The sequence below is a fragment of the Pristiophorus japonicus genome, chromosome 12, assembly GCF_044704955.1.
Source record: "Pristiophorus japonicus isolate sPriJap1 chromosome 12, sPriJap1.hap1, whole genome shotgun sequence".
In the NCBI taxonomy this organism is placed as follows: domain Eukaryota; kingdom Metazoa; phylum Chordata; class Chondrichthyes; family Pristiophoridae; genus Pristiophorus; species Pristiophorus japonicus.
Genome location: NC_091988.1, coordinates 178,789,515 through 178,817,215, shown reverse-complemented (window position 1 = coordinate 178,817,215; position 27,701 = coordinate 178,789,515). Strand labels below are relative to the sequence as shown.

At 44.3% G+C, this 27,701-nt stretch overlaps 1 protein-coding gene across 3 annotated transcripts in view; it reads left to right on the top strand.

The window, feature by feature from the left end:
- Window positions 1-27,701, top strand: part of ptprt (protein tyrosine phosphatase receptor type T) — a 1,564,838-nt gene that overhangs the window by 1,047,430 nt on the left and 489,707 nt on the right. For all 3 annotated transcript variants that reach the window (XM_070896216.1, XM_070896215.1, XM_070896217.1), the window contains exon 8: window positions 4,637-4,933. In XM_070896216.1, coding sequence (XP_070752317.1) covers window positions 4,637-4,933 — 297 coding nt within the window. The remainder of the gene's footprint in view (window positions 1-4,636; window positions 4,934-27,701) is intronic.

Genomic DNA, 27,701 nt, shown 5'->3' with positions numbered 1-27,701 from the left:
CCTCTTGATCTCTGACCTCCCGGTGATCTCTGACTGCACCGTGACCTCTGACCTCGTGATCTGTGACTCCCCCAGCAATTTCTGACCTCCCATGATCTCTGATTCCCCCAACGATCTCTGACCTCCACGTGATCTCTGAACCCCTCCCCGTCAATCTCTGACATAGTGCTATGTCTGATCCCCCCCTGCTCCCCGACAATCTCTGACCCCTCCGTACGATCTTTCACTTCCCCCACTTATTAGATGGACATGAGGGAAAGTCAGCTAAGATTAAAGGAAAAAGTCACATGTAAATCTGATTGTTAGACTATGTTAAAGACATGCCCTGCAGTTGTTGCTAAAAGTCAAAGCTGATTATGAGTTTGAGCACGGTGTTAGCTGCGTGAACTATAAGAGGCCTTGAGTATAGAAGAAGCTATGTTGCTAACTTGAGACAATAGAGTTAATTTCTTTAGAAACGTTTTGCTAATAAGGTTTCAGAAATTTTTGTCAAACTGTGATATAACCCTAAAAGGAAAAGACACTACATGTTTGGACAAAACCTTCTTCACGGCACAAAATCTGGGCATGAGGAGTTGGTAAATGAAAAGCACTTGCTGGTTATATGAGACTGTGAAGTACTTTTGAGTGCTGAAAGAAAAAAACAGAGAGCCACCCAAACTCTGACAAAGCTTGTTACCTTGCAATGGAGTTGTTAGCGATTGCCATGACTGAAGAGTCTTGCAGAAATAATTGCTGGAACAGATGTGAAATTCAACCTTGGTCAGAGTATTTGTTGGGTCAGATTTCCTGTAATAACATCTCAATCATGATCAGTTGAAACACTTCATAGTTTTCAGAAGTCAAAAGCAGGACCAGAAGTCTCAGAGTTTTACTTCAGAAGTCTGGAGAAAAATGTATTCGTATAGTAATGTTAGACTGTGTTCAAAACTCAGTTTGACTGTTTCCGCAACAAGTTAAAGGAAATATATGGTAACATTACAAGTACAGGCAAGGTGTTCGCTGAAGATAGACAAGAGTTACACATGATTCACTGAAGGCTGGGGCATCACTAAAGGTGAAATAATTTTTGGAAAGTAGATCAACTGCTATCAGATCAAAGATGTCACATTTTTTATATTAACATCAGTTAATGCATAGACATAAACAGGAACAGCTCAATTGTTAAATGTCTTTTCTCTATACTATAATATAACTAAACTATAGAACCAGTGGGAACCTGTTCAAACTTCATTGCCTCCAGGCCAGATCCAAGACCATCCCATCCTCTGTCGTCGAGCTACAGTACGCAGACAACGCTTGCATCTGCGCACATTCAGAGGCTGAACTTCAAGTCATAGTCAACATCTTCACTGAGGCGTACGAAAGCATGGGCCTTACATTAAACATCCTTAAGGCAAAGGACCTCCACCAACCTGACCCCACCACACAGCACTGCCCCCCCAGTCATCAAGATCCAGGGCGCGGCCCTGGACAACGTGGACCACTTTCCATACCTCGGGAGCCTATTATCAGCAAGGGCAGACATCGACGACAGTGTTCAACACCGTCAGCGCAGCCTTCGGCCACCTGAAGAAGAGAGTGTTCGAAGATCAGGCCCTCAAATCTGGCACCAAGCTCATGGTCTAAAGGGCTGTAGTGATACCCGCAAGATCCTGTATGGCTCAGAGACGTGGACCATATACAGTAGACACCTCAAATCACTGGAGAAATAACACCAACGATGACTCCGCAAGATCCTGCAAATCCCCTGGGAGGACAGACGCACCAACGTTAGCGTCCTCGATCCCCAGCCAACATCCCCAGCATCAAAGCACTGACCACACTCGACCAGCTCCTTTGGGTGGGCCACATTGTTCGCATACCTGACATGTGACTCCCAAAGCAAGCGCTCTATTTGGAACTCCTAAATGGCAAGCAAGCCCCAGGTGGGCAGAGGAAACGTTTCAAGGATACCCTCAAAGCCTCCTTGATAAAATGCAACATCCCCACCGACACCTGGGAGGCCCTGGCCAAAGACCGCCCTAAGTGGAGGAAGAGCATCCGGGAGGGCGCTGAGCACCTCGAGCATGCAGAAAACAAGCACAGGCAGCGCAAGGAGCGTGTGGCAAACCAGACTCCCCACCCACCCTTTCCTTCAACGACTGTCTGTCCCATCTGTGACAGAGACTGTAATTCCCGTATTGGACTGTACAGTCACCTAAGAACTCACTTTTAGAGTGGAAGCAAATCTTCCTCGATCTTGAGGACTGCCTATGATGATGATGTCAATTTGAAAATAACTAATTTGCCCAAGTATGGACAATATTTCTCAAAGCTGAAAACTGTTAACCTGCCATATTAAATTGAACCTTGCTATAATTCTGAACTGAGTTGCACTGTATTGCATTGTCCAATTTGAATTTTTGTTATTGTAAACCCTAAATCAAGTTATTGTTCTGCTTGCAATTCATTAAACAATTCATTTTAGCTTTGACTACATTGAAGTAGCATCATAAAATGATTATTATACATTGAACTGTGTCATGTCCTGTTTGTCTTCAATATATTTGTGAAACACCAAGAACTAAATAGGTCCTTTTAACTTCATTAGTTTATATAGGATGACTCAAAAGCCATATAGGCATTACAAATAAAAACTCTAGTCTCAGCCCGATTCCTTAGTCGGCACAAGTCCACAGTACAGAACTGTACATACTGCAGCCTTAATTAGCACTATATTGGTAGTCACAGAATCAGCGGCCATCATGATAGCTAAAGTAGGAAGCAGGGATCACTCAGGGATCTGTTGGCTACGATAATTATGCAATGGATGGTCTGGACCAAATAACAAGGCCCTGAAATAACCCATATGTCAGCCAGACATCTGCCTGTTGGATGATTATTGTGTGCAATGTTAGTCCCAACAGGTTTCGTCTAACAGAATAAATCAGAGAATAGAACTATCATTGAAGCTGATTGAGCGTAGATTATGTTACTGCTGTACTTAGTGACATAATTATTTTATGGAAGATGTGGCATTTTCTTAAAGCAACAAATAAATGATTAGTTCTGTTATCATGCCTTTGACTGCTGGGACCATTTTAATTGCTTAATTTATGGAGTTGGTAGTGGGTAAACATTCATCCTCCAATCTTTTTCATAATATCGGTAAAGGCACGATAATTGTTAAAGTTTAAATAATCAGCGATCTTTGCTCTGCCTATATCAGGAATAAAATCTGTAAAAATGGGGCCACAAAGATCCATGGGGGTGGGTGGGGGGAGGGTGACATGGTGGCATAAGTGCCAAAGATGCACCCACTGGGAAACTCTGCCATTCACCCGAAATTTGGCAGGAAAGGGAACTGGGGAATGCCGACATAGCTAGTCTGAAGGTTGAGCCAGGAACTGCACAGACCCTGTAGGGTGATCCTGAAGGCTGAAGATGGGTGTCAAAGTTTGCTGGGAGGGAAATCGAGATGGTCAGCCAACCTTAAAATGTTTGGGGATCTCATGAACCCACCTTTCTAATCCCTTACTGGCTCTGCCACTGATTGACTCCACCAGATTATATGGAGTCGGGAAGGGTCCTTCTTTCACATATTCCACACCATTGGGGGCACATCTAGTGTGGCCACCAGCAGGGGGTAATCCACAAAATTCATTGGTGGCTGCCTGGTGACTGCCAGGCCCCTGCCCCATATAGATGTCCATTGGCACGCTTTGTAAGTGACCGATCCACCTCCCCCAGATATCTGCCCAACAGTGAAAGTTAAATTCTACCCTAGCAGTTTTTTTTTTTAAAGTAATTAATTGAATATGAATCAATTTGGGATATCCTGAGAGAAGTGATAAGATGCTACATAAATGGTCCTTCTTCCTTTCCTATCTTCTGTAACTCTTCCTTACTTATTTCCTCCTCTCTCTTTCCTCCTTCCTTGTTTCTTTCTTTCTTTCTGAGGGGCTTTGAAATATGCATTGCAGCTTTTAAGTGAATTCATGCTCAAAAACCAATGCGAGGTATCTATTATTTAGAAACGTTGTGATTAATGTGCTTTTTTTTGTTTGATTTGTAGCATTGAAAGTCCAAGGTCTATGTGAAGTGGTTGGATGTTAGATTTATGCAGGCATACTCACCAAGGCACAGTAAAAGATTAATGGTTCGATGAAGCCTGTTTGTGCCTTTGGCAAAAAAAATATCAGAACAGGCGTGGCTTTTGAACAATGGCTAAGTTTTCTGATCTGTCTACCAACAAGCCCAGTCAAGAGATTGTATTGGAAGTATTGGAAGTGAAAAAGCAATCATAGTCCTTCAATTTACTCATCATGTGAGCAGAAAAAGACACAGATGTTGAAGTCCATGAAGTTTATTTTTGATGCAGCACTTAATTTCTAGCCAGTTAAAGATTATACAAGTTTTATATTCAAATTCCAATTAAGTGCAGTTGAAAAACCTGGTTCTTATTGAATTGGGTGGGTTATGCCATTTCTCCAAGTGTCTGAATTCTCTCCATGGCTATTGCTCACTGTTTGGAAACATTCTTCCACTTTATTAATGTACAGTTCTGACTTCATCTTTATAATATAATATAACATCAGTTTGAAGGGTTTGTGGGCTTTTAATTATAATACATGTTTATTTTTCCTGTCCACAGATCCCGTGCATGGACCTCAGAGTGCAGAAGTTGTGGATGTCCGATCACGACAGTTGACTATTCATTGGGAGCCATTTGGTTATGCGGTCACTCGTTGCCATAGCTACAACTTGACTGTTCAATATCAGTACGTGCTTGGTCACCGGGAGTATACAGCAGAAGAACTGATGCAGACATCGTCTCACTATACATTGCGGGGACTACATCCGTACACTACGGTGAAACTTCGGCTGGTATTGGTTAATCCAGAAGGAAGGAAAGATAGCAAAGAGATAGTTATACAAACTGAAGAAGATGGTAAGTGTGTAAATTACTTTTTCTGCTACACTACCTTAATACAGACATCTTAGAGATTTGGAGGCAAAATCTCATGGATCTTCCAGCACACATCCTAAGGAACTCAGGTGGAAGTCCAGGGAAGGGCGGAAATTTAGGCCGGGCGCTGGATACACCTCAGCCTTCCCTGGTAGTTTTCAGTAGGGCTTGTTTGTGGTCGATGCTCTACCCACCCCAAAAAAAGACAGCAACGTAAGAGGGGTATGGTTAGTGGTGGAGACACCTAGGCCAGAAGCTTCCTCTTCCACAGACTGGTGGGAGAGAGTTCATAGCTTGGACCCCAAAGACAGTGAAGTTTGGAAGAAAAAATGCTGACTCCGTTATAAAGGACTGGATAGTGTGTGTCTAAATAATCATCATCATAGGCAGTCCCTTGGAATCGAGGAAGACTTGCTTCCACTCCTTGAGTGAGTCCTTTGGTGACTGAACAGTCCAATGCGAGAGCCACAGACCCTGTCACAGGTGGGACAGACATTCATTGGGGGAAGGGAGGGGTGGGACTGATTTGCCGCACGCTCCTTCCGCTGCCTGCGCCTGACCTCTTCACTCTTGCGGCGTTGAGATTCAAACAGACATGCACTTGCCAGTCCTTTATAAGGAAGTCAAAAAAAATTCAATCAATAAAGACAGAGCATTACAACAGCTTGTTTATACTGATTCTGTATATCTCTACACGGCTAGTTACCTGTATGAGTGTCACCTCACTTTAATTTACCATGTCCACTCTTTAATGAATCGATGTGTGATGCACAAGATATACACAGACAACGTCTCTCACAGTGTCACATCCTTAGTGCCCTTTGCAACCAAAATTCGCAACATCTTTTCCCGAGGCGCTCGGTATCTCTAAATAGGTTCAGACTAAGATTGTATTGCCTGCCCAAATGGAAAAAGTTATTTGATGTAAAGAATGGTCTTGCTGGGAAATAACATTAGTGCTACATCTAATACTGTGTTATTATTTTTGTTGTTTAACAACTTTTTCAAGTTATACAAAATGAAGACAGAGAATCTTGCCTGGTGCTTGAATGTAGATTGATTTACCATTGAAATAAGTTTGCCTGTGATTTAATCAACTCAGAAAACTATGGAAGATTCAAACCTTGGAGCAGGAGTGGACCATGCAGTCCATCAAACCTGCTGCATCAATTTGTTGGTCATGGCAGTTGGTCTTTTTAATTCCATTTCCCAAATTTTATTCCAGATCCTTCAATTTATTTGCTTTTGAAATAAATATCTATCTTTGAACACCTCAACTGATTCTTCTCCTAGCTCTAACTGTACCTTTTTGACAGTGAAAGTAAGTTTGTTTTTCATTGGCTGAAAACCAGCTCCAAAGACCAGTTTTCAATCAATCGAAACACCAGACTTCAAACCTAAAATGACCTTATCAAGGATATAATCAGATCAATCTTTGAAATGCTTTTCATGCACCAAATGAAAATATAGTTGCTGAATGAGCTGGCATTGCCTGGAGTCCTGGACTAGTGAACTTATTTGTGAGATACAAGGCTTGTTGCTATAAAATAGTTATTTTTCCACCTCGAGGAATACAAAAATCTTTAATTATATTTTTGTTTGCTTAAATGTTATTCTCTCTTTCTCTGCTTCAATCCCAGACCTGCCGCTCATTTCCCTGCCCTTGATTCCTTATATATTGTTGCACCTTCAGCTAAGACTATGCAGGGTTAATCTCAGCATTATTCATAACATATGTGTTAAGTGTATTCCGACGAAGTTCCTCTGTGTGCTATCTTAATGCATTTATTAATCCATCAAATGTAAATGGAGAATGAGTGCAATAAAATTAATTATTTATATGAATACAAACAGAACTATCACTGAGAGTAACTTTAATCCTTAAATGTTAGAATATTGATGAGAGGAAAATTATTCAAATAATATTGCACTGTTCTGATGGACCTGAGCTTTGTAACATATTGTGTCAATGGAAAGCACACAGTAGGATATTTCAATCGCTATCTTACTTGTCATGAAGATAGAACTGTCTCGTTACTATGTGCAGTGACATTTTAAATATACAATTATATATATATATATATATACACACATACATATAAATATCCATTAATATGTCTCTGACATTCAGTTGAGCCTCGGTGTGGTGGGGGTGGGGAGAATTGCTCTAGTTCTTAAGTGTCGCAGCATTGTAAATCTGTTGATGGAGATTGTCTCTTGTTAATATTTCTCGTGAAATTGCAAATGCTTCTTTTTGAACACATTTCCAATTTTGTGGGAAATCTTCACAATCTAAATAAATGCATTTACAATGTCATTGCACATTGTAATGAAGACAGCTCCATCTTCATGACCAGTTAAGAAGAAAGAACAAGATAAATTGTATTTCCGTTTAAATAGAAACCAATAAAACTTCAGCATTTCATATTAACATTTATCTTGAGAAAAATACAAAAAGAAATTACCCTGATAATTTTGTTTAATATAAAATAATTTGCTTCAGAAAAAATTACTTCATAACCCTCATCCTGGCACTCAAGTGGTGAAGTTTGCAATGCAAATTTGTAATTGACTGATTAGAGGTTGAAGCCTGGAGAGTTCATCATACAGAAAAGGGCCTGTAACAAGTAGCAGCAGGGAGAACAAAGATGGAGCTTCTGTTTATTAAATTTTGGTGACTGTATAAATCACTGATTTCCAAATGTCGTATTTGTGGGTTCTTGCAAGGCAGTCTGCTTACATAGAAACATAGAAACATAGAAAATAGGTGCAGGAGCAGGCCATTCGGCCCTTCTAGCCTGCACCGCCATTCAATGAGTCCATGGCTGAACATGCAACTTCAGTACCCCATTCCTGCTTTCTCACCGTACCCCTTGATCCCCTTAGTAGTAAGGACTACATCTAACTCCTTTTTGAATATATTTACTGAATTGGCCTCAACAACTTTCTGTGGTAGACAATTCCACAGGTTCACCACTCTCTGTGTGAAGAAGTTCCTCCTCATCTGGGTCCTAAATGGCTTACCCCTTATCCTTGCTTGACTGTGACCCCTGGTTCTGGACTTCCCCAACATTGGGAACATTCTTCCTGCATCTAACCTGTCTAAACCCATCAGGATTTTAAATGTTTCTGTGAGGTCCCCTCTCATTCTTCTGAACTCCAGTGAATACAAGCCCAGTTGATCCAGTCTTTCTTGATTGGTCAGTCCCGCCATCCCGGGAATCAGTCTGGTGAACCTTCGCTGCACTCCCTCAATAGCAAAAATGTCCTTCCTCAGGTTAGGAGACCAAAACTGTACACAATACTCCAGGTGTGGCCTCACCAATGCCCTGTACAACTGTAGCAACACCTCCCTGCCCCTGTACTCAAATCCCCTCGCTATGAAGGCCAACATGCCATTTGCTTTCTTAACCGCCTGCTGTACCTGCATGCCAACCTTCAATGACTGATGTACCATGACACCCAGGTCTCGTTGCACCTCCCCTTTTCCTAATCTGTCACCATTCAGATAATAGTCTGTCTCTCTGTTTTTACCACCAAAGTGGATAACCTCACATTTATCCACATTATACTTTATCTGCCATGCATTTGCCCACTCACCTAACCTATCCAAGTCGCTCTGCAGCCTCATAGCATCCTCCTCGCAGCTCACACTGCCACCTAACTTAGTGTCATCCGCAAATTTGGAGATACTACATTTAATCCCCTCGTCTAAATCATTAATGTACAATGTAAACAGCTGGGGTCCCAGCATAGAACCTTGCGGTACCCCACTAGTCACCGCCTGCCATTCTGAAAAGTACCCATTTACTCCTACTCTTTGCTTCCTGTCTGACAACCAGTTCTCAATCCATGTCAGCACACTACCCCCAATCCCATGTGCTTTAACTTTGCACATTAATCTCTTGTGTGGGACCTTGTCGAAAGCCTTCTGAAAGTCCAAATATACCACATCAACTGGTTCTCCCTTGTCCACTCTAATGGAAACATCCTCAAAAAATTCTAGAAGATTTGTCAAGCATGATTTCCCTTTCACAAATCCATGCTGACTTGGACCTATCATGTCACCTCTTTCCAAATGCGCTGCGATGACATCCTTAATAATTGATTCCATCATCTTATCCACTACCGATGTCAGGCTGACCGGTCTATAATTCCCTGTTTTCTCTCTCCCTCCTTTTTTAAAAAGTGGGGTTACATTGGCTACCCTCCACTCGATAGGAACTGATCCAGAGTCAATGGAATGTTGGAAAATGACTGTCAATGCATCCGCTATTTCCAAGGCCACCTCCTTAAGTACTCTGGGATGCAGTCCATCAGGCCCTGGGGATTTATCGGCCTTCAATCCCATTAATTTCCCCAACACAATTTCCCGACTAATAAGGATTTCCCTCAGTTCCTCCTCGTTACTAGACCCTCTGACCCCTCTTATATCAGGAAGGTTGTTAATGTCCTCCTTAGTGAATACCGAACCAAAGTACTTGTTTAATTGGTCCGCCATTTCTTTGTTCCCCGTTATGACTTCCCCTGATTCTGACTGCAGGGGACCTACATTTGTCTTTACTAACCTTTTTCTCTTTACATATCTATAGAAACTTTTGCAATCCGTCTTAATGTTCCCTGCAAGCTTCTTCTCGTACTCCATTTTCCCTGCCCTAATCAAACCCTTTGTCCTCCTCTGCTGAGTTCTAAATTTCTCCCAGTCCCCGGGTTCGCTGCTATTTCTGGCCAATTTGTATGCCACTTCCTTGGCTTTAATACTATCCCTGATTTCCCTTGATAGCCACGGTTGAGCCACCTTCCCTTTTTATTTTTACGACAGACAGGAATGCACAATTGTTGTAGTTCATCCATGCGGTCTCTAAATGTCTGCCATTGCCCATCCACAGTCAACCCCTTAAGTATCATTCGCCAATCAATCCTAGCCAATTCACGCCTCATACCTTCAAAGTTACCCTCCTTTAAGTTCTGGACCTTGGTCTCTGAATTAACTGTTTCATTCTCCATCCTAATGCAGAATTCTACCATATTATGGTCACTCTTCCCCAAGGGGCCTCGCACAACGGGATTGCTAATTAATCCTCTCTCATTACACAACACCCCAAGATGGCCTCCCCCCTAGTTGGTTCCTCGACATATTGGTCTAGAAAACCATCCCTTATGCACTCCAGGAAATCCTCCTCTACCGTATTGCTTCCAGTTTGGTTAGCCCAATCTATGTGCAAATTAAAGTCACCCATTATAACTGCTGCACCCTTATTGCATGCACCCCTAATTTCCTGTTTGATGCCCTCCCCAACATCACTATTACTGTTTGGAGGTCTGTACACAACTCCCAATAACGTTTTTTGCCCTTTGGTGTTCTGCAGCTCTACCCATATAGATTCCACATCATCCAAGCTAATGTCCATTCTAACTATTGCATTCATCTCCTCTTTAACCAGCAATGCTACCCCACCTCCTTTTCCTTTTATTCTATCCTTCCTGAATGTTGAAAACCCTTGGATGTTGAGTTCCCAGCCCTGATCATCCTGGAGCCATGTCTCCGGAATCCCAATCACATCATATTTGTTAACATCTATTTGCACAGTTAATTCATCCACCTTATTATGGATACTCCTTGCATTAAGACACAAAGCCTTCAGGCTTGTTTTTTTAACACCCTTTGTCCTTTTAGAATTTTGCTGTACAGTGGCCCTTTTTGTTTTTTGTCTTGGGTTTCTCTGCCCTCCACTTTTCCTCATCTCCTTTCTGTCTTTTGTTTTTGTCTCCTTTTTGTTTCCCTCTGTCTCCCTGCATTGGTTCCCATCCCCCTGCCATATTAGTTTAACTCCTCCCCAACAGCACTAGCAAACACTCCCCCTAGGACATTGGTTCCGGTCCTGCCCAGGTGCAGACCGTCCGGTTTGTACTGGTCCCACCTCCCCCAGAACCGGTTCCAATGCTAATGAGAATTTATATTGCTAGAAAGAAGAGCCTTAACTCGAAACATTTAAATCAACTCAAATAAGCTTAAAGAGCAATCTGGAGGTTCAAGGGATCCCTTAAGCTTTTTTAAACCAGTTTTCACACTACACTAGAGCTATACTCCATGCTGTGTTAAACCTAAGCAGTGTAAGACTGCCTGCTCCAGGCTACCTTACACTGCTTCGCTCTGGACTCTGGAAATCATTTTGTAGCAACAAGGCTTTTGATAAGGTCCCACATGGCAGACTGGTCACAAAAGTAAAAGCCCATGGGATTCAGGGCAAAGTGGCAAGTTGGATCCATAATTGGCTCAGAGGCAGAAAGCAAAGGTTGATGGCGTTTTTGTGACTGAAAGGCTGTTTCCAGTGGGGTTCCGCAGGGCTCAGTATTAGTCCTTGCTTTTTGTGGTATATATCAGTGATCTAGACTTGAATGTGGGGGTATGATTAAGAAGTTTGCAGATGATACTAAAATCGGCTGTGTGGTGGATAATGAAGAAAAAAGCCGTAGACTGCAGGAAGATATCAATGAACTAGTAAGGTGGGTAGAACACTGGCAAATGGAATTGAATCCGGAGAAGTGTGAGGTAATGCATTTAGGGAGGGCTAATAAGGCAAGGGCATACACATTAAATGGAAGGACACTGAGAAGTATAGTGGAATAAAGGGACTTTGGAGTGCATGTCCACAGATCCCTGAAGGTAGCTGGCTAGGTGGTTAAGAAGGCATACAGAATGCTTGCCTTTATTAGCCGAGGCATAGAATACAAGAACAGGGATGGTATGCTTGAACTGTATAAAACACTAGTTAGGCTACAGCTGGAGCACTGCGTGTAGTTCTGGTCACATTACAGGAACGATGTGTTTGCACTAGAGAGGGTACAGAGGAAATATACGAGGATGTTGCCTGGACTGGAGAAGTTTAGCTATGAGATTGGATAGGCTGGGGTTGTTTTCTTTGGGACAGAGGAGGCTGAGGGGGAGACCTTATTGAGGTGTATAAAATTATGAGGGGCCGAGTTAGAGTGAATAGGAAGGACCTATTTCCCTTAGCAGAAGGGTCAAGAACATAGATTTATCATAATTGGTAGGAAGTTTAGAGAGGATTTGAGGGGAAATTTATTCACCAGGAGGGTGGTGTGGGTCTGGAATTTACTGCCTGAAAGGGTGGTAGAGACAGAAACCCTCATCACATTTAAAAAGTACTTGGCTGTGCACTTGAAGTGCCGTAACCTACAGGGCTACGAACCAAGAGCTGGAAAGTAGGATTAGGCTGGATAGCTCTTTGTCGGACGGTGCGGACACGATGGGCCGAAATGTTCTCCTTCCGTGCTGTAAATTTCTATGATTCTATAACAGGGAAATGGAGCCTAGATTTTATATTTACCAAAGTGTAATGAATTCTCCCACGTTTCATCTTTGTCTTGGTCCTGGGCTAGCTTCTCAGCCCAATATAATTATTGATGTTTTGGTGACCCTCATTCCTAACATCAGAAGATACTACATAGTGTTGCAGTTTGCATTTCATACATCAACGTAAATTGAATACAGTAAGTTGTTTAATTCCTACAGTAACCGAAGCTTGGAAGGCCTTTGATTACCATAAAATGGTGGTATATTCGGACAGCAGCAAGTTACCACTTCTTTGTGACACAGACTCTCATGTACACCTTGCTAGACTTTTAGTAATCAATGATCAAGAAGACATAGTAACATTGAAATTGAATGCGTAATCATACTCCACCACAATTGAAAGTGGTTCAGAAGTGCATTCTTTGTTCACCTGACAACTATTGGTTTAGTGTCAGAGGTAATAGGCTGCCCACCATTTCAGAACCTGTTTTTTGAGTTCTTCAGAATACAGCAAGAGAGGGAGGTTTGGGCTGATTTGTAAATAAGGGCGTAGGATGTCAGAACATTTGTTTAAATCAAAGCTGAAAATGATTAAAAACACTAACTTGTTTTGTTCAGCTGCAGGTCTTTAAAAAGAAAATTGTTAATTTTTTTCTTAAATATTCTTAAAAAAAATTGCAATATATATTTTGTGCTTTTTGTCCAAATTTCTCTCTTTTTGTGAGGATATCAAATTCTAGTAGTTGTCCTCTGGTAGTGTACCTAAGTGACAGCGCTTGGAGCTATTCAATTGTGAAGAGCATCACAGCTGAACGTAAAACTTTCCTCATCTGGCATCCACACATACACTTTCCCTTCATTATCCAAGAGCACAAGGCCATCCATAGCACTCCTATCATTACTGGGCTGAGGTCACTTAATTCACCACAGACTAGGATCAATACCTGTGATTTCATGGGCTAGATTTTTGGTTTTGCGGTTTTCGGGGCGAAATTGGAGGCGGGGCGGGAAACTTACCGCCCGGGTAACGTTTGCGCTGTGTGGAGCAACTTTTACCATTTGGGCCCTGCGCCAGGGCGCAGCACCAAGGACGTCACTGTATACCTTTCACGGTGCAAAAACACGAACCTCGCCAACTAAAGTGCGGGGCCGGGAGCGCTCCAAGATAGGCCTTGGGAGGGGGCAAAAAAAAAAATCACAAAAACATTCAAAAAACATTGCCAACACCCCCACAACACAAATCGCTACAAAAAGATAAAACAATAAACTCTGGAACTTACCTTTTTTGCAGTTTATCCGTCGCCAGCAGGGCTGGACCGCTGTGTTTCCCCTGGCGGTCATCGCGGGGCGCGTTTCGGGGCGTACGGGTCGGGTGTGAGTCGAAACCTCTGCCGGTGTCGCAATGCGAGCAGTTGCACACCCGGCGCAGCTCTCCCCGGTGGTGCCGCCACCGCAAAAATCGACCGTGGATCGTGACCAGATGCAAAAGACCTCACCGCTCCGTTTTTCGTCACAGAGGGTCAAAACCCGGCAAAACCCGGTGCGCAAACGACCTGAAAATCCAGCCCCATTGGTCTATACGGCTCAGAGCCATTGGCGCAGCAAGAACCAAATTGGCCCAGAAATCCCCGTTTCTCCTTCCCGCGGGCATTCGACTGGATTCTCGGAAAAAGAAGCGCACCTAGCTGAAGCTGCTGTGCCCACGTGAGATCCCGGTCCTGAGGCCTCGCCTGACTGTGCGTCGCAGCGCGTGTAATGTCGGGACATGCGCAGGCCTGGAGCTGAAGTTACATGGCTCTGGGCAGCCAAACAGGTATAATATATTCTCATTCATAATATAAATGAGAAATAGCCCCCAAAACACACATAACCAATAATAAAAGATGGAAAAAATGCTCAACATATTTTTATGAATTTAAATTAAAGTCATTTGTGTATTAAAAAAAAATCTATATTTTTACGATTTTTAAAAAGTTTTTTAAATTATGGTTTGAAATAAACTTACCATAGTGGAGAGGATTTTTAACAATGAAATGAGTTTTAACATTTTTATTTTACGATGTTTTTGTGTGTTTTAAAACTCTTACGCCTGTAAAGGTAGGCTATGGAAATATAGTAAATAGGTGCAGGAGTAGGCCATTTGGCCCTTCGCACCTGCACCACCATTCAATATGATCATGGCTGATCATGCAACTTCAGTACACCATTCCTGCTTTCACTCCATAACCCCTTGATCCCTTTAGTCGTAAGGGCCACATCAAACTCCCTTTTGAATATATCGAACAAACTGGCCTCAACAACTTTCTGTGGTAGAGAATTCCACAGGTTCACAATTCTCTGGGTGAAGAAGTTTCTTCTCATCTCGGTCCTAAATGGCTTACCCCTTATCCTTAGACTGTGACCCCTGGTTCTGGACTTCGCCAACATCGGGAACATTCTTCCTACATCTAACCTGTCCAATCCCGTCAGAATTTTATGTGTTTCTATGAGATCCCCTTTCATTCTTCTAAATTCCAGTGAATATAAGCCTAGTCGATCCAGTCTTTCTTCATATGTCAGTCCTGCCATCCCGGGAATCAGTCTGGTGAACCTTCGCTGCACTCCCTCAGAGCAAGAATGTCCTTCCTCAGATTAGGAGACCAAAACTGTACACAATATTCAAGGTGTGGCCTCACCAAGGCCCTGTACAACTGCAGTAAGACATCCCTGCTCCTATACTCAAATCCCCTAGCTATGAAGGCCAACATGCTATTTGCCGCCTTCACCGCCTGCTGTACCTACATGCCAACTTTCAATGACTGATGTACCATGACACCCAGGTCTCGTTGCACCTCCCCTTTTCCTAATCTGTCACCATTCAGATAATATTCTGCCTTCCTGTTTTTGCCACCAAAGTGGATAACCTCACATTTATCTACATTATACTGTATCTGCCATGATTTGCCCACTCACCTAACCTGTCCAAGTCACCCTGCAGCCTCTTAGCATCCTCCTCACAGCTCACACCACCACCCAGCTTTATCAGGCGCAAGAGTTTTGAAGACATTTGCTGGGCAAGATATGGGTAAATCCTGCAATCTTGCCCATGCAAATGTCCTCGCTCCCAAGATGCGGAGGATCTGTCAAGCCGGTTTTCAGTGTATGCGCATTGTGCGCTGAAAAACGGCTTTTCCGATGCCTTCCCAGGTCTGTAGAAACTCCGTATAGACCAGGGGAGGCCAGAATTTCAGGGCCAATAATTATGTCTTTTAAGCTACCTTTGTTATAATAGGCAGCATAGGTGCTAGATGCTTAATTAAATATTCATAACACAGAAAACTGCTTTTCAAACAAAGTAGACTTAAATTATTTTGCCTCTATAATTGCTGTACACGAAGTTTGGTTTCAGTGTAGGGTTGTTTGAAAGAGTAAACATACAAATAAGATAATCAGCATTAAACAGTACACAGATCTGACTGCAGATAATGATTTTGAAGCTACTATTACATGCCACAACGTCATTGATCTTACTATTAAATACAATTAAGTCTTCCCAGCAATTTTTGGGCTCAATTTTCCCCAAAGCTTTTTTTGGCGTATTTGAAGAGATACGCTCATTTTTTGGGGGCCCAAGTATGCCAAAAAATAATGTTCTACGTTTCCCCGTTTGATTTTTTCATTTTGGCGCAGTCTAACCTGTCCTTTAGTTTTGGGGATGGAGCCTTGATCTGCGCCAAAAAGATCAGGTTGCCATGGTAACCAAGGACACAATGTGGGTTGAGGCTGAAAGTGAAATGTACATAGAAACATAGAAAATAGGTGCAGGAGTAGGCCATTTGGCCCTTCGAGCCTGCACCGCCATTCAATGAGTTCATGGCTGAACATGCAACTTCAGTACCCCATTCCTGCTTTCTCACCATACCCCTTGATCCCCCTAGTAGTAAGGACTACATCTAACTCCTTTTTGAATATATTTACTGAATTGGCCTCAACAACTTTCTGTGGTAGAGAATTACACAGGTTCACCACTCTCTGGGTGAAGAAGTTTCTCCTCATCTCAGTCCTAAATGGCTTTCTCCTTATCCTTAGACTGTGACCCCTGGTTCTGGACTTCGCCAACATTGGGAACATTCTTCCTGCATCTAACCTGTCAGAATTTTAAACGTTTCTATGAGATCCCCTCTCATTCTTCTGAACTCCAGTGAATACAAGCCCAGTTGATCCAATCTTTCTTGATATGTCAGTCCTGCCATCCCGGGAATCAGTCTGGTGAACCTTCGCTGCACTCCCTCAATAGCAAGAATGTCCTTCCTCAAGTTAGAAGACCAAAACTGTGCACAATACTCCAAGTGTGGCCTCACCAAGGCCCTGTACAACTGTAGCAACACCTCCCTGCCCCTGTACTCAAATCCCCTCGCTATGAAGGCCAACATACCATTTGCTTTCTTAACCGCCTGCTGTACCTGCATGCCAACCTTCAATGACTGATGTACCATGACACCAGGTCTCGTTGCACCTCCCCTTTTCCTAATCTGTCACCATTCAGATAATAGTCTGTCTCTCTGTTTTTACCACCAAAGTGGATAACCTCACATTTATCCACATTATACTTTATCTGCCATGCATTTGCCCACTCACCTAACCTATCCAAGTCACTCTGCAGCCTCATAGCATCCTCCTCGCAGCTCACACTGCCACCCAACTTAGTGTCATCCGCAAATTTGGAGATACTACATTTAATCCCCTCGTCTAAATCATTAATGTACAATGTAAACAGCTGGGGCCCCAGCACAGAACCTTGCGGTACCCCACTAGTCACCACCTGCCATTCTGAAAAGTACCCATTTACTCCTACTCTTTGCTTCCTGTCTGTCAACCAGTTCTCAATCCACGTCAGCACACTACCCCCAATTCCATACAGCCAGCTCGCAACACATTAAAATACATTGCAACAACACATCCAATTATTAAAGTGTCTCCCACTCCCACTACCGATGCCGGTGCCGATCCCCGCCCCATCCCAGGCCGAAATGTCTCCCAGTCCGCTTCCCCGCCATCCCTAGCCCCGAATGGCTTTCTGGTCCCACACCCCCATCTCTAGCCCTGGCCGAGTGACCTCCCAGTCCGCTCCCCGCCCCTAGCCCTGAGTGGCTTGCTGATCCCGCTCCTCACCTCTTGCCCTGGCCGAATGGCCTCCCGGTCCGCTCCCCCATCCCTAGCCCTGGCCGAATGGCCCCCTGCCTCCCGGTACCCACACCTAACTATACCGAAAGGCTTCTCCCCTTCTCTTCCTCCTCTCTCGTACCTCTCCTAGTGCTGCTGTCTGGGCATCTGCTGCACTTACCTGCGCCGATTTCCTTACCTGTGCCGATTTCTTTAACTCTCCAGAAGATTCTTCTGTAGAGGTCACATATGCTCGCCTAAGAAGAACTGGAGTGACTCTCAGCTGGCCAAACTTCCCTAAATGGCCAAAATTGGCGCGGCAGGTTACACCCCCTTTGGCTGAAAAAAAAATTAACGAAAAAAATCGTAACGAAGTGAGTTCCGCTGGTGCAAATTGATCGGGGAAACTGTGATTTTTTTAACTTTGGCCAAAAAAAGTGGTCTGCTCCAAAAAATGGAGCAAATCACTCGGTAAAATTGAGCCTTATGTAGAAGACCTGTGAACTCATTATGTTATAATTGTGTTTAGAATTAATTTCCAGTGGTCATTTACAACCCCTGTGCCCTTGATGCTGAGGCAACTCCATCGAATTGTGCTTATATTTCTTATTCACTGCTTTGTCTTATTTGATTTATTTGTGTCTGGAGGTTTGTAAAAGGCTGTTTTTGATGCTGTTGCCTCATTAATGGCGAAATCTTAAATTAGAACATCTAGAGGTGGAAATTCGGCTGCGCCTCATTTGAGGCGGTAACCCAGGTGGAGCGGTACCTTTAGAGTCTTGAAAAAGTTTGCGCCTCCTGCCCAGAAATTCATCAGAATTGTGCGATAAGCTGACAGGGGTGTCAAATCAGCTGTTGCACAGCAGAGCTGGAGGGTCCTCAATTAAATTTTGGTCGGTGAATTTGGTGGACCCATTGCGCATGCACGGAACTCCGAATCAGATCCCGGGAAAAGCCGAGTCTTAAAAGCGCGGCATAGTAAAGTCCCCATTAAATTTTTCAAAATCACTTGTTTTCAACCTGCACTGCTATGTCTGTCTGCCGATGCAATCGCGGTGGCTCACGCACCGTGCTGTGTGTAAACGTTGCACTGATTATGACCTCCGAGGGAAGCACTTTCTCTTCCCTTTAAGTAGGCACCAGCTAACGACTCTGCAAGCCTGTACCAACTGTTTTTCCAGATGTTGTTCTTGGCGGGCGCTAAATGAGGCGGCCGCACCGAATTTCCCGACCGGAAAACAAGCACCACGACTGATCGCACTGATCGTCAGCAGCCAGGCGCTACTGGTTTGCGCCCCCTGTGAGCTTCTAATGAATTTTTGGTCGGGGTGCTAAAAGTTGTGCACCTGGTTGGTAACCTCTTATTCTTCCATTAACCCCCCCCCTCTGGCCACTAACTGAGGCGTCCGGCAACTGAAAATCCAATCCCTTATTAGTATTGGTATTTTGAATATATGACGTTAATAAAAATATGGATTTAAACTTCGTGAGCTAAAAATGCAGTTTTTGGTGATACAGCACGCATATAAGCGCTGAGATTCAGGCTATCGCCCATTTTTGCTACAAAATGGAAACTAGCGCCCAATTATCGCCCATTTATCACCGGACCAACTTTCGGCACACATGAATATGCTGCATTGCCCGGCCTAAGTTTAAAAAAAAATATGACGTCATCCGCGTGCAAGACCAAGAGTAGTGCTGAAAATGGAAACTTGCGCCCGATTAGCGCCCAGATTATCGCCGACCGCTACTTTCGGCATTTCGCCCACACTTCGTTGAAATGATCGCTGGCCGAAAAAGTCGCTGAGAAACAGCTGCACTCACCTGACCTTAAGTCGACACTACTCGGCAGTACTCGGCACTATGGACACCATTTTAAAAGTTGGAGGATCTGTACTGAAAGGCTGCTTCAAATGCTTATGAAGAGAATCAATTTGTGAGTGATTTTAAGGGCCTTTTTGACTCTTGACAATCATTTGTTTCTGTTGAGGACAAATTAAGGGCATTTATACCAATTTATAGTGATGGGGCCTGTAATTTCTCAACCAGTATTGGTCACTAATCACATGCTGAAGACTAGAGATGGGAGAAGATATATTGAAGAGCATTATGTGCCCAATCAAAGAGATGGCAGACTGCTGTGGAGGAAGAGACGTTACACCCAACGCATTTATAGGGAAAAGCGATCAGACCTGGACTTGCCGGATAACACGTGCGTTAGGAGGCTGTGCTTCTGAAAGGAGAACATCAGTGAGATATGCCAGCTAATTAAGGGAGATCTGCAGCCTACCAGCACCATCAGGACCGCACTGTCCATTGAGGTTAAGGTTACTGTGGCACTTTCGTTCTATGCATTGGGCTCCATTCAGGTGTCAGCTGGCGACATTTGCAGTATCTCGCAGCACGCCACACTTTGCTCCATTTGACAGCTGACTGAAGCCCTTTACATATGCAGGATGGACTTTATAAGCTTCCCTATGACCACAGACTGAGAGGGCTTTGGGTTTCTCGAGAATAGCAAACTTCCCCAAGGTGCAGGGAGCAAGAGACTGTACACACATCACCCTACAGGATGCAGAGGTGTTTTGGAACTGAAAGGGATTCCACTCCCTGAAGGTGCAGCTTGTTGTCGACCACAAGCAAATAATCACAATGCAAATTTTCCAGGCAGCATCCATGATGCGCACATCTTGTGTGAGAGCACTGTCTCTGACCTGTTTAAGAGTCAGCCACAAGGTCACGGTTGGATACTGGGAGAATAAAGAATATGGGGCTAGACTTTCTATTATTTTTGCATCGATACCGCCCACTTAATGTCCATTTTAACGCTGAGATGAGGTATAATGCCCAGATATCGCTCATTTAGCAACAAAATGGAAACTAACGCCCATGTATCACTCACATATTACCCAGTGTTACTTTCAGCATGTACTTAATGCTGAGAATTAATAATACCGCCAGCCTACTTTTTTCTGCTGTAAAGATCAGAATGGGTGAAACTAACGCCCATGATATCGCCGAGCGTTACTTTCGGCACCTCGCCCACATAGCGCCGAAAATATCGCTCACCGAAAAACCCGCTGAGAAAAAGTTGCTCTCACCTGAATTAAACCCAGCGCTATGGACGCCATTTTGTAAATCGGAGGTCAGTTCATATAAAAGGCTGCTTCAACTTCTGGGGAGTTTTGATGTACTCCTGGAGTTATTTTTAAGGTGATTTGAACATCTGAACAAACATCTTATCATACTGTGGACAATTTGAATTTATTTGAGGTGCTTTAGTGTGAAAATCTATTGTTTGTGAACAATAGGTATAATACTGATAGTTATTGTAATGGGGCCTGTAAATCCACGCCTATCTTGATGACTACGCACATGCTGCAGACTAGAGATGGCAGAAGGTATAGTCAAGAGCATTATATGCCCAATCAAAGAAGTAGCAGACTGCTGAGGAGGACGAGAACTTACACCCCACGCACCTTACAGGGAGAAGCGGTCTTACCTGAATTTGTCCGATAATACATGCTTTAGCAGATTGCGCTTCCGGAAAGAGGTTATCAGTGAAATATGCCAGCTCATCAGGGGAGATCTGCAGCCTGCCAGCACCATCAGGACCGCAGTGACCTTGTCCGTCGAGGTCAAGGTCACTGCGGCACTTGCCTTCTACGCATCGGGTTCCTTTCAGGCCTCAGCTGGCGACATATGTGCTATTTTGTGTATCTCAGCATGCCACACATTGCTGCATTTGACAGGTGACTGAAGCCCTTTACGCATGCAGGATGGACTTTATCAGCTTCCCTATGACCAGGGAGGCACAGACTGAGAGGGCTCTAGGATTCTCCAGAATTACAAACTTCCCCAAGGTGCAGGGGGCAATAGACTGTACGCACATCGCCATGCGAGCACCTTTTCAGGATGCAGAGGTTTTTCGGAACCAAAAGGGATTCCACTCCCTGAATGTGCAACTCGTTGTCGACCACCAGCAAATTATAATAGCAGTAAATGCTAAATTTCCAGGCAGCATCCATGTGTGAGAGCGCTGTATCTGACATGTTTACCAGTCAGCCACAATGTCAATGCTGGATGCTTGGTGACAAAGGATATGGCCTCGCCACCTGGCTGATGACCCCTCTGCGTAACACCCAGACAGAAGCTGAGAAGCGATACAACGAGAGCCTCAGAGCCACATGCAATATCGTCAAGAATACCATTGGAGTGCTTAAGCAGTGCTTTCGATGGCTGGACCACTCAGAAGGCGAGTTACATTACCACGCTGAACAGATCGCTCAATTCGTGGTGGTGTGCTGCATGTTGCACAACCTGGCTATCAGGAGCGGACAGAATTGCCAGAAGGGACTGCCGATCCACCTCAAGAGAGAGAGGAAGAGGAGGTCGAGGAGGTGGACGCAGACCTCCAGGCAGACAATCAGGCCGACAATGAAACCATGCCCCCGCCCCCGACTAGACCGCAGGAAAGGGCCCGTGGAGTCTACATAGCTGCAAGACTCTTAAGTCAGCAGCTCATTAATGAGCGCTTTACTTGAAATAAAGTTGATGGTATTTACAAAACTGCAGGACTGCTGTGTCTGCAGTTCATAGATGAATGGTGTGCATTACCTTGGTGACAATTAAAGTTTAAGTTGATTGAAGTTAAGTGTAATTATACCCTTTCATGTTAAGGAATCATCAGTGTGTAACGGTGCAGCTATCTGAGACAATGCGCAACAAGGTTAACACAAATACAAAAAAAACAAGGTACCCCCCTCCCCCTTCCCCCAAACCGCCCAACAAAAGAACAACAACATAAAAATACTGTGACCAATACAACTCCTGCGGCCTTGCACCTTACTTTCCTTTCCACCCTCCCTATCCCGCTTCTCCTCCCCACCTCTACCCCTTCCCCTTCCCCTCCCAACTCCAAGCCACCTTGCCGACCTGCTCCTCAGGCGCTGCTTCATTGGAGGGGGATGATGGCAGAACAAATGGTTAGGGAAGTGGCCCTAGAAATAGTGGATGCATTGGTGATTATTTTTCAACAGTCTATCGACTCTGGAGCAGTTCCTATGGACTGGAGGGTAGCTAATGTAACACCACTTCTTAAAAAAGGAGGGAGAAAGAAAACAGGTAATTATAGACCGGTTAGCCTGACATCAGTAGTGGGGAAAATGTTGGAATCAATTATTAAGGATGAAATAATAGCGCATTTGGAAAGCAGTGACCAGATCGGCCCAAGTCAGCATGGATTTAGGAAAGGGAAATCATGTTTGACAAATCTTCTGGAATTTTTTGAGGATGTAACTAATAGAGTGGGCAAGGGAGAACCAATGGATGTTGTGTATTTGGACTTTCAAAAGGCCTTTGACAAGGTCCCACATAAGAGATTGGTGTGCAAATCAAAGCACATGGTATTGGGGGTAATATATTGGCGTGGATAGAGAATTGGTTGGCAGACAGGAAGCAGAGAGTCGGGATAAACGGGTTCTTTTCGGAATGGGAGGCAGTGACTAGTGGAGTGCCGCAGGGCTCAGTGCTGGGACCCCAGCTCTTTACAATATATATTAATGATTTGGATGAAGGGATTGAGTGTAATATCTCCAAGTTTGCAGATGACACTAAACTGGGTGGCAATGTGAGCTGCGAGGAGGATGCTAAGAGGCTGCAGGGTGATTTGGACAGTTTAGGTGAGTGCGCAAATGCATGGCAGATGCAGTATAATGTGGATAAATGTGAGGTTATCCACTTTGGTGGCAAAAACATGAAGGCAGAATATTATTTGAATGGCGGCAGATTAGGAAAAGGGGAGGTGCAACGAGACCTGGGTGCCATGGTACATCAGTCATTGAAAGTTGGCATGCAGGCACAGCAGGCGGTGAAGAAGGCAAGTTGGCCTTCATAGCGAGAGGATTTGAGTATAGGAGCAGGGAGGTCTTACTGCCATTGTACAGGGCCTTGGTGAGGCCACACCTTGAATATTGTGTACAGTTTTGGTCTCCTAATCTGAGGAAGGACATTCTTGCTATTGAGGGAATGCAGCGAAGGTTCACCAGACTGATTCCAGGGATGGCAGGACTGACATATGAAGAAAGACTGGATCGACTAGGCTTATATTCACTGGAATGTAGAAGAATGCGAGGGGATCTCATAGAAACATATAAAATTCTGACGGGATTGGACAGGTTAGATGCAGGAAGAATGTTCCCGATGTTGGGGAAGTTCAGAACCAGGGGTCACAGTCTAAGGATAAGGGGTAAGCCACTTAGGCCCGAGATGAGGAGAAACCTCTTCACTCAGAGAATTATGAACCTGTGGAATTCTCTACCACAGAAAGTTGTTGAGGCCAGTTTGTTAGATATATTCAAAAGAGAGTTAGATGTTGTCCTTTCGGCTAAAGCGATCAAGGGGTATGGAGAGAAAGCAGGAATGGGGTACTGAAGTTGCAAAAATGATCAGCCATGATCATATTGAATAATGGTGCAGGCTCGAAGGGCCGAATGGCCTACTCCTGCACCTATTTTCGATCTTTCTATGTTTCTATGATCAAGGACTCGGGTCCACTTTCCTGCCCGCTCCCCATAACCCCTTATTCCCTTAATTGGATAAGAAACTGTCTGTCACTGTCTTAAATTTATTTAATGTCCCAGCTTCCACAGGTCTCTGAGGCAGTGAATTCCACAGGTCCACAACCCTCTGAGAAAATAAATTTTTCCTTATCTCAGTTTTAAATGGGCGGCCCCTTATTCTAAGATGCCATTGTCTGGAGGATCTGCTGGCCTATATCAACACACCTCCTGGACAAGTGTACCATGTCCCTGCTCAGATCTGCTGCTCATGGAGCAGTCCTGCTGCATTGGCCCAACCTCCGCGGGGTCCGCGCCAGCATGGAGACATTTTGGGTGTCCTGCGGCAAGGTGCTTGAGCCCGCTACCTCCACGGTGGAGTAGGACATGGCCGCAGGAGCACTAGATGTCATCGGGGTTGCATAGATGATGGAGCTTGTTGATGCAGGCTTCTCAACGTTGGCATTGTCATCAGTGGAGAAGGCAACCGCCCCCCCACCCCGCCCTTCCCCAACCCCAAACATTCAACAATATTTTTAACACAACAATAACATAACAGTGAACATTTAACAAAAATGTATTTTTAACAGGCAGTAACAACTGTATACAACACCTCCCCTCCCTACCTGCAGCCACGCTTCCCTACTGGACCTTGACCCTCCCTTCTAATAAGGCCCCATTTCAATCCCCAAGTAACAGGACTAATACGTCTTTCAGCAGGGGACCTCAGTGCCTGCTGCTAGCGGAGGGGGGGAGGCGGTGACGTTGGCAGAATTCTCTCAGTGAAGAAACGTCGTCCGAGTCAGACTTGCATCTATTCTGGTGGGTTGGTGGGACGGCACCTTGGGGTGCAGTGCCATCTCCCGACACTAATCGCATGCCGCAAGGCATGGACAGCGTCGGTCGTTTGGCCCATTGCCACAACTATCCGCTCCATGCCCTCCGTTATTCGTGTGGACATTGTAGCAATGTTTCCTGTCAACCCACCAATCGCCTGGAGGAGTTCGCGACCTAGGTCTACACTCGCCCTTGACAGTGCTACCATGTCCTTGTTAGGATCTGCCCATCGCAGCACGTGCCTACCTCAGCAACTCAACCTCCTTGGGTTGGCATGGGCACTGTACACCTTGGAGTCGCCTACTGCAAGCCGCTTGGCCCCGCTATTTCATCCATCGATGATGACTTGGCCGCAGGTACAACAGATGACAATTGGCCATCTTCCTTTTCCTCAGTAGTTTCCTCCTGCGATGACCAGCTGCAATGGCACAGGCGTTCGTGGAAGGGCCTCCCTTTGTGCCTCGGGACCTGCAAAACATAGTTGAGGTTATTAGAACAGAAGGCTAGACATGAGAATGCTTGTGCTGCGCTGGCATATGTACGAGGAGCAACAATGCTGCAATAAATGTGAACGCGAGACGCACAATTGAGGAACAGTGGAGGACTTTTAAGGAGCTCTTTCATAATGCGCAACAAAAATATATTCCAGTGAAAAAGAAGGGCGGCAAGAGAAGAGATAACCAGCCGTGGATAACCAAGGAAATAAAGGAAAGTATCAAATCAAAGACCAATGCGTATAAGGTGGCCAAGGTTAGTGGGAAACTAGAGGATTGGGAAGATTTTAAGCAACAGCAAAGAATGACTAAAAAAGCAATAAAGAAAGGGAAGATAGATTACGAAGGTAAACTTGCGCAAAACATAAAAGCAGATAGTAAAAGCTTTTACAGATATATAAAACGGAAAAGAGTGACTAAAGTAAATGTTGGTCCCTTAGAAGATGGAAAGGGGGAATTAATAATGGGAAATGTGGAAATGGCTGAGACCTTAAACAATTATTTTGCTTCCGTCTTCACAGTGGAAGACACAAAAACCATGCCAAAAATTGCTGGTCATAGGAATGTGGGAAGGGAGGACCTTGAGATGATCACTATCACTAGGGAGGTAGTGCTGGACAGACTAATGGGATTGAAGGTAGACAAGTCCCCTGGTCCTGATGAAATGCATCACAGGGTATTAAAAGAGATGGCGGAAGTTATAGCATTTGTTATAATCTACCAAAATTCTCTGGACTCTGGGGAGGTACCAGCGGATTGGAGAGCAGCTAATGTAATGCCTCTGTTTAAAAAAGGGGGCAGGCAAAAGGCAGGTAACTATAGGCCGGTTAGTTTAACATCTGTAGTGGGGAAAATGCTTGAAGCTATCATTAAGGAAGAAATAGCGGGACATCTGGATAGGAATAGTGCAATCAAGCAGACGCAGCATGGATTCATGAAAGGGAAATCATGTTTAACTAACTTACTGGAATTCTTTGAGGATATAACGAGCATGGTGGATCGAGGTGTACCGATGGATGTGGTGTATTTAGATTTCCAAAAGGCATTCGATAAGGTGCCACACAAAAGGTTACTGCAGAAGATAAAGGTACGCGGAGTCAGAGGAGATGTATTAGCATGGATAGAGAATTGGCTGGCGAACAGAAAGCAGAGAGTCGGGATAAATGGGTCCTTTTCCGGTTGGAAATCAGTGGTTAGTGGTGTACCACAGGGATCAGTGCTGGGACCACAACTGTTTACAATATACATAGATGACCTAGAGGAGGGGACAGAGTGTAGTGCAACAAAATTTGCAGATGACACAAAGATTAGTGGGAAAGCGGGTTGTGTAGAGGACTCAGAGAGGCTACAAGGAGATTTGGATAGGTTAAGCGAATGGGCTAAGGTTTGGCAGATGGAATACAATGTCGGAAAGTGTGAGGTCATCCACCTTGGGGAAAAAAACAGTAAAAGGGAATATTATTTGAATGGGGAGAAATTACAACATGCTGTGGTGCAGAGGGACCTAGGGGTCCTTGTGCATGGTGTGCATGAATCCCAAAAGGTTAGTTTGCAGGTGCAGCAGGTAATCAGGAAGGCAAATGGAATGTTGGCCTTCATTGCGAAAGGGATGGAGTACAAAAGCAGGGAGGTGTTGCTGCAACTGTATAAGGTATTGGTAAGGCCGCACCTGGAGTACTGCGTGCAGTTTTGGTCACCTTACTTAAGGAAGAATATACTAGCTTTGGAAGGGGTACAGAGACGATTCACTAGGCTGATTCGAGAAATGAGGGGGTTAACTTATGATGATAGATTGAGTAGACTGGGTCTTTACTCGTTGGAGTTCAGAAGGATGAGGGGTGATCTTATAGAAACATTTAAAATCATGAAAGGGATAGACAAGATAGAGGCAGAGAGGTTGTTTCCATTGGTGGGGGAGACTAGAACTAGGGGGCACAGCCTCAAAATATGGAGGAGCCAATTTAAAACCGAGTTGAGAAAGAATTTCTTCTCCCAGAGGGTTGTGAATCTGTGGAATTCTCTGCCCAAGGAAGCAGTTGAGGCTAGCTCATTGAATGTTTTCAAGTCAAAGATAGATAGATTTTTAAGCAATAAGGGAATTAAGGGTTACGGGCAGAGGGCGGGTAAGTGGAGCTGAGTCCACGACCAGATCAGCCATGATCTTGTTGAATGGTGGAGCAGGCTCGAGGGGCTAGATGGCCTACTCCTGTTCCTAATTCTTATGTTCATATGTTCTTATGTTACATATGATTACATCATATGGTTGTACATCTATGGAATTCTCTGCCCCAGAGAGCTGTGGAGGCTGGGTCATTGAACATATTTAAGGTGGAGATAGATTTTTGAGCAATAAGGGAGTAAAGGGTTATGGGGAGCAGGCAGGGAAGTGGAGCTAAGTACAT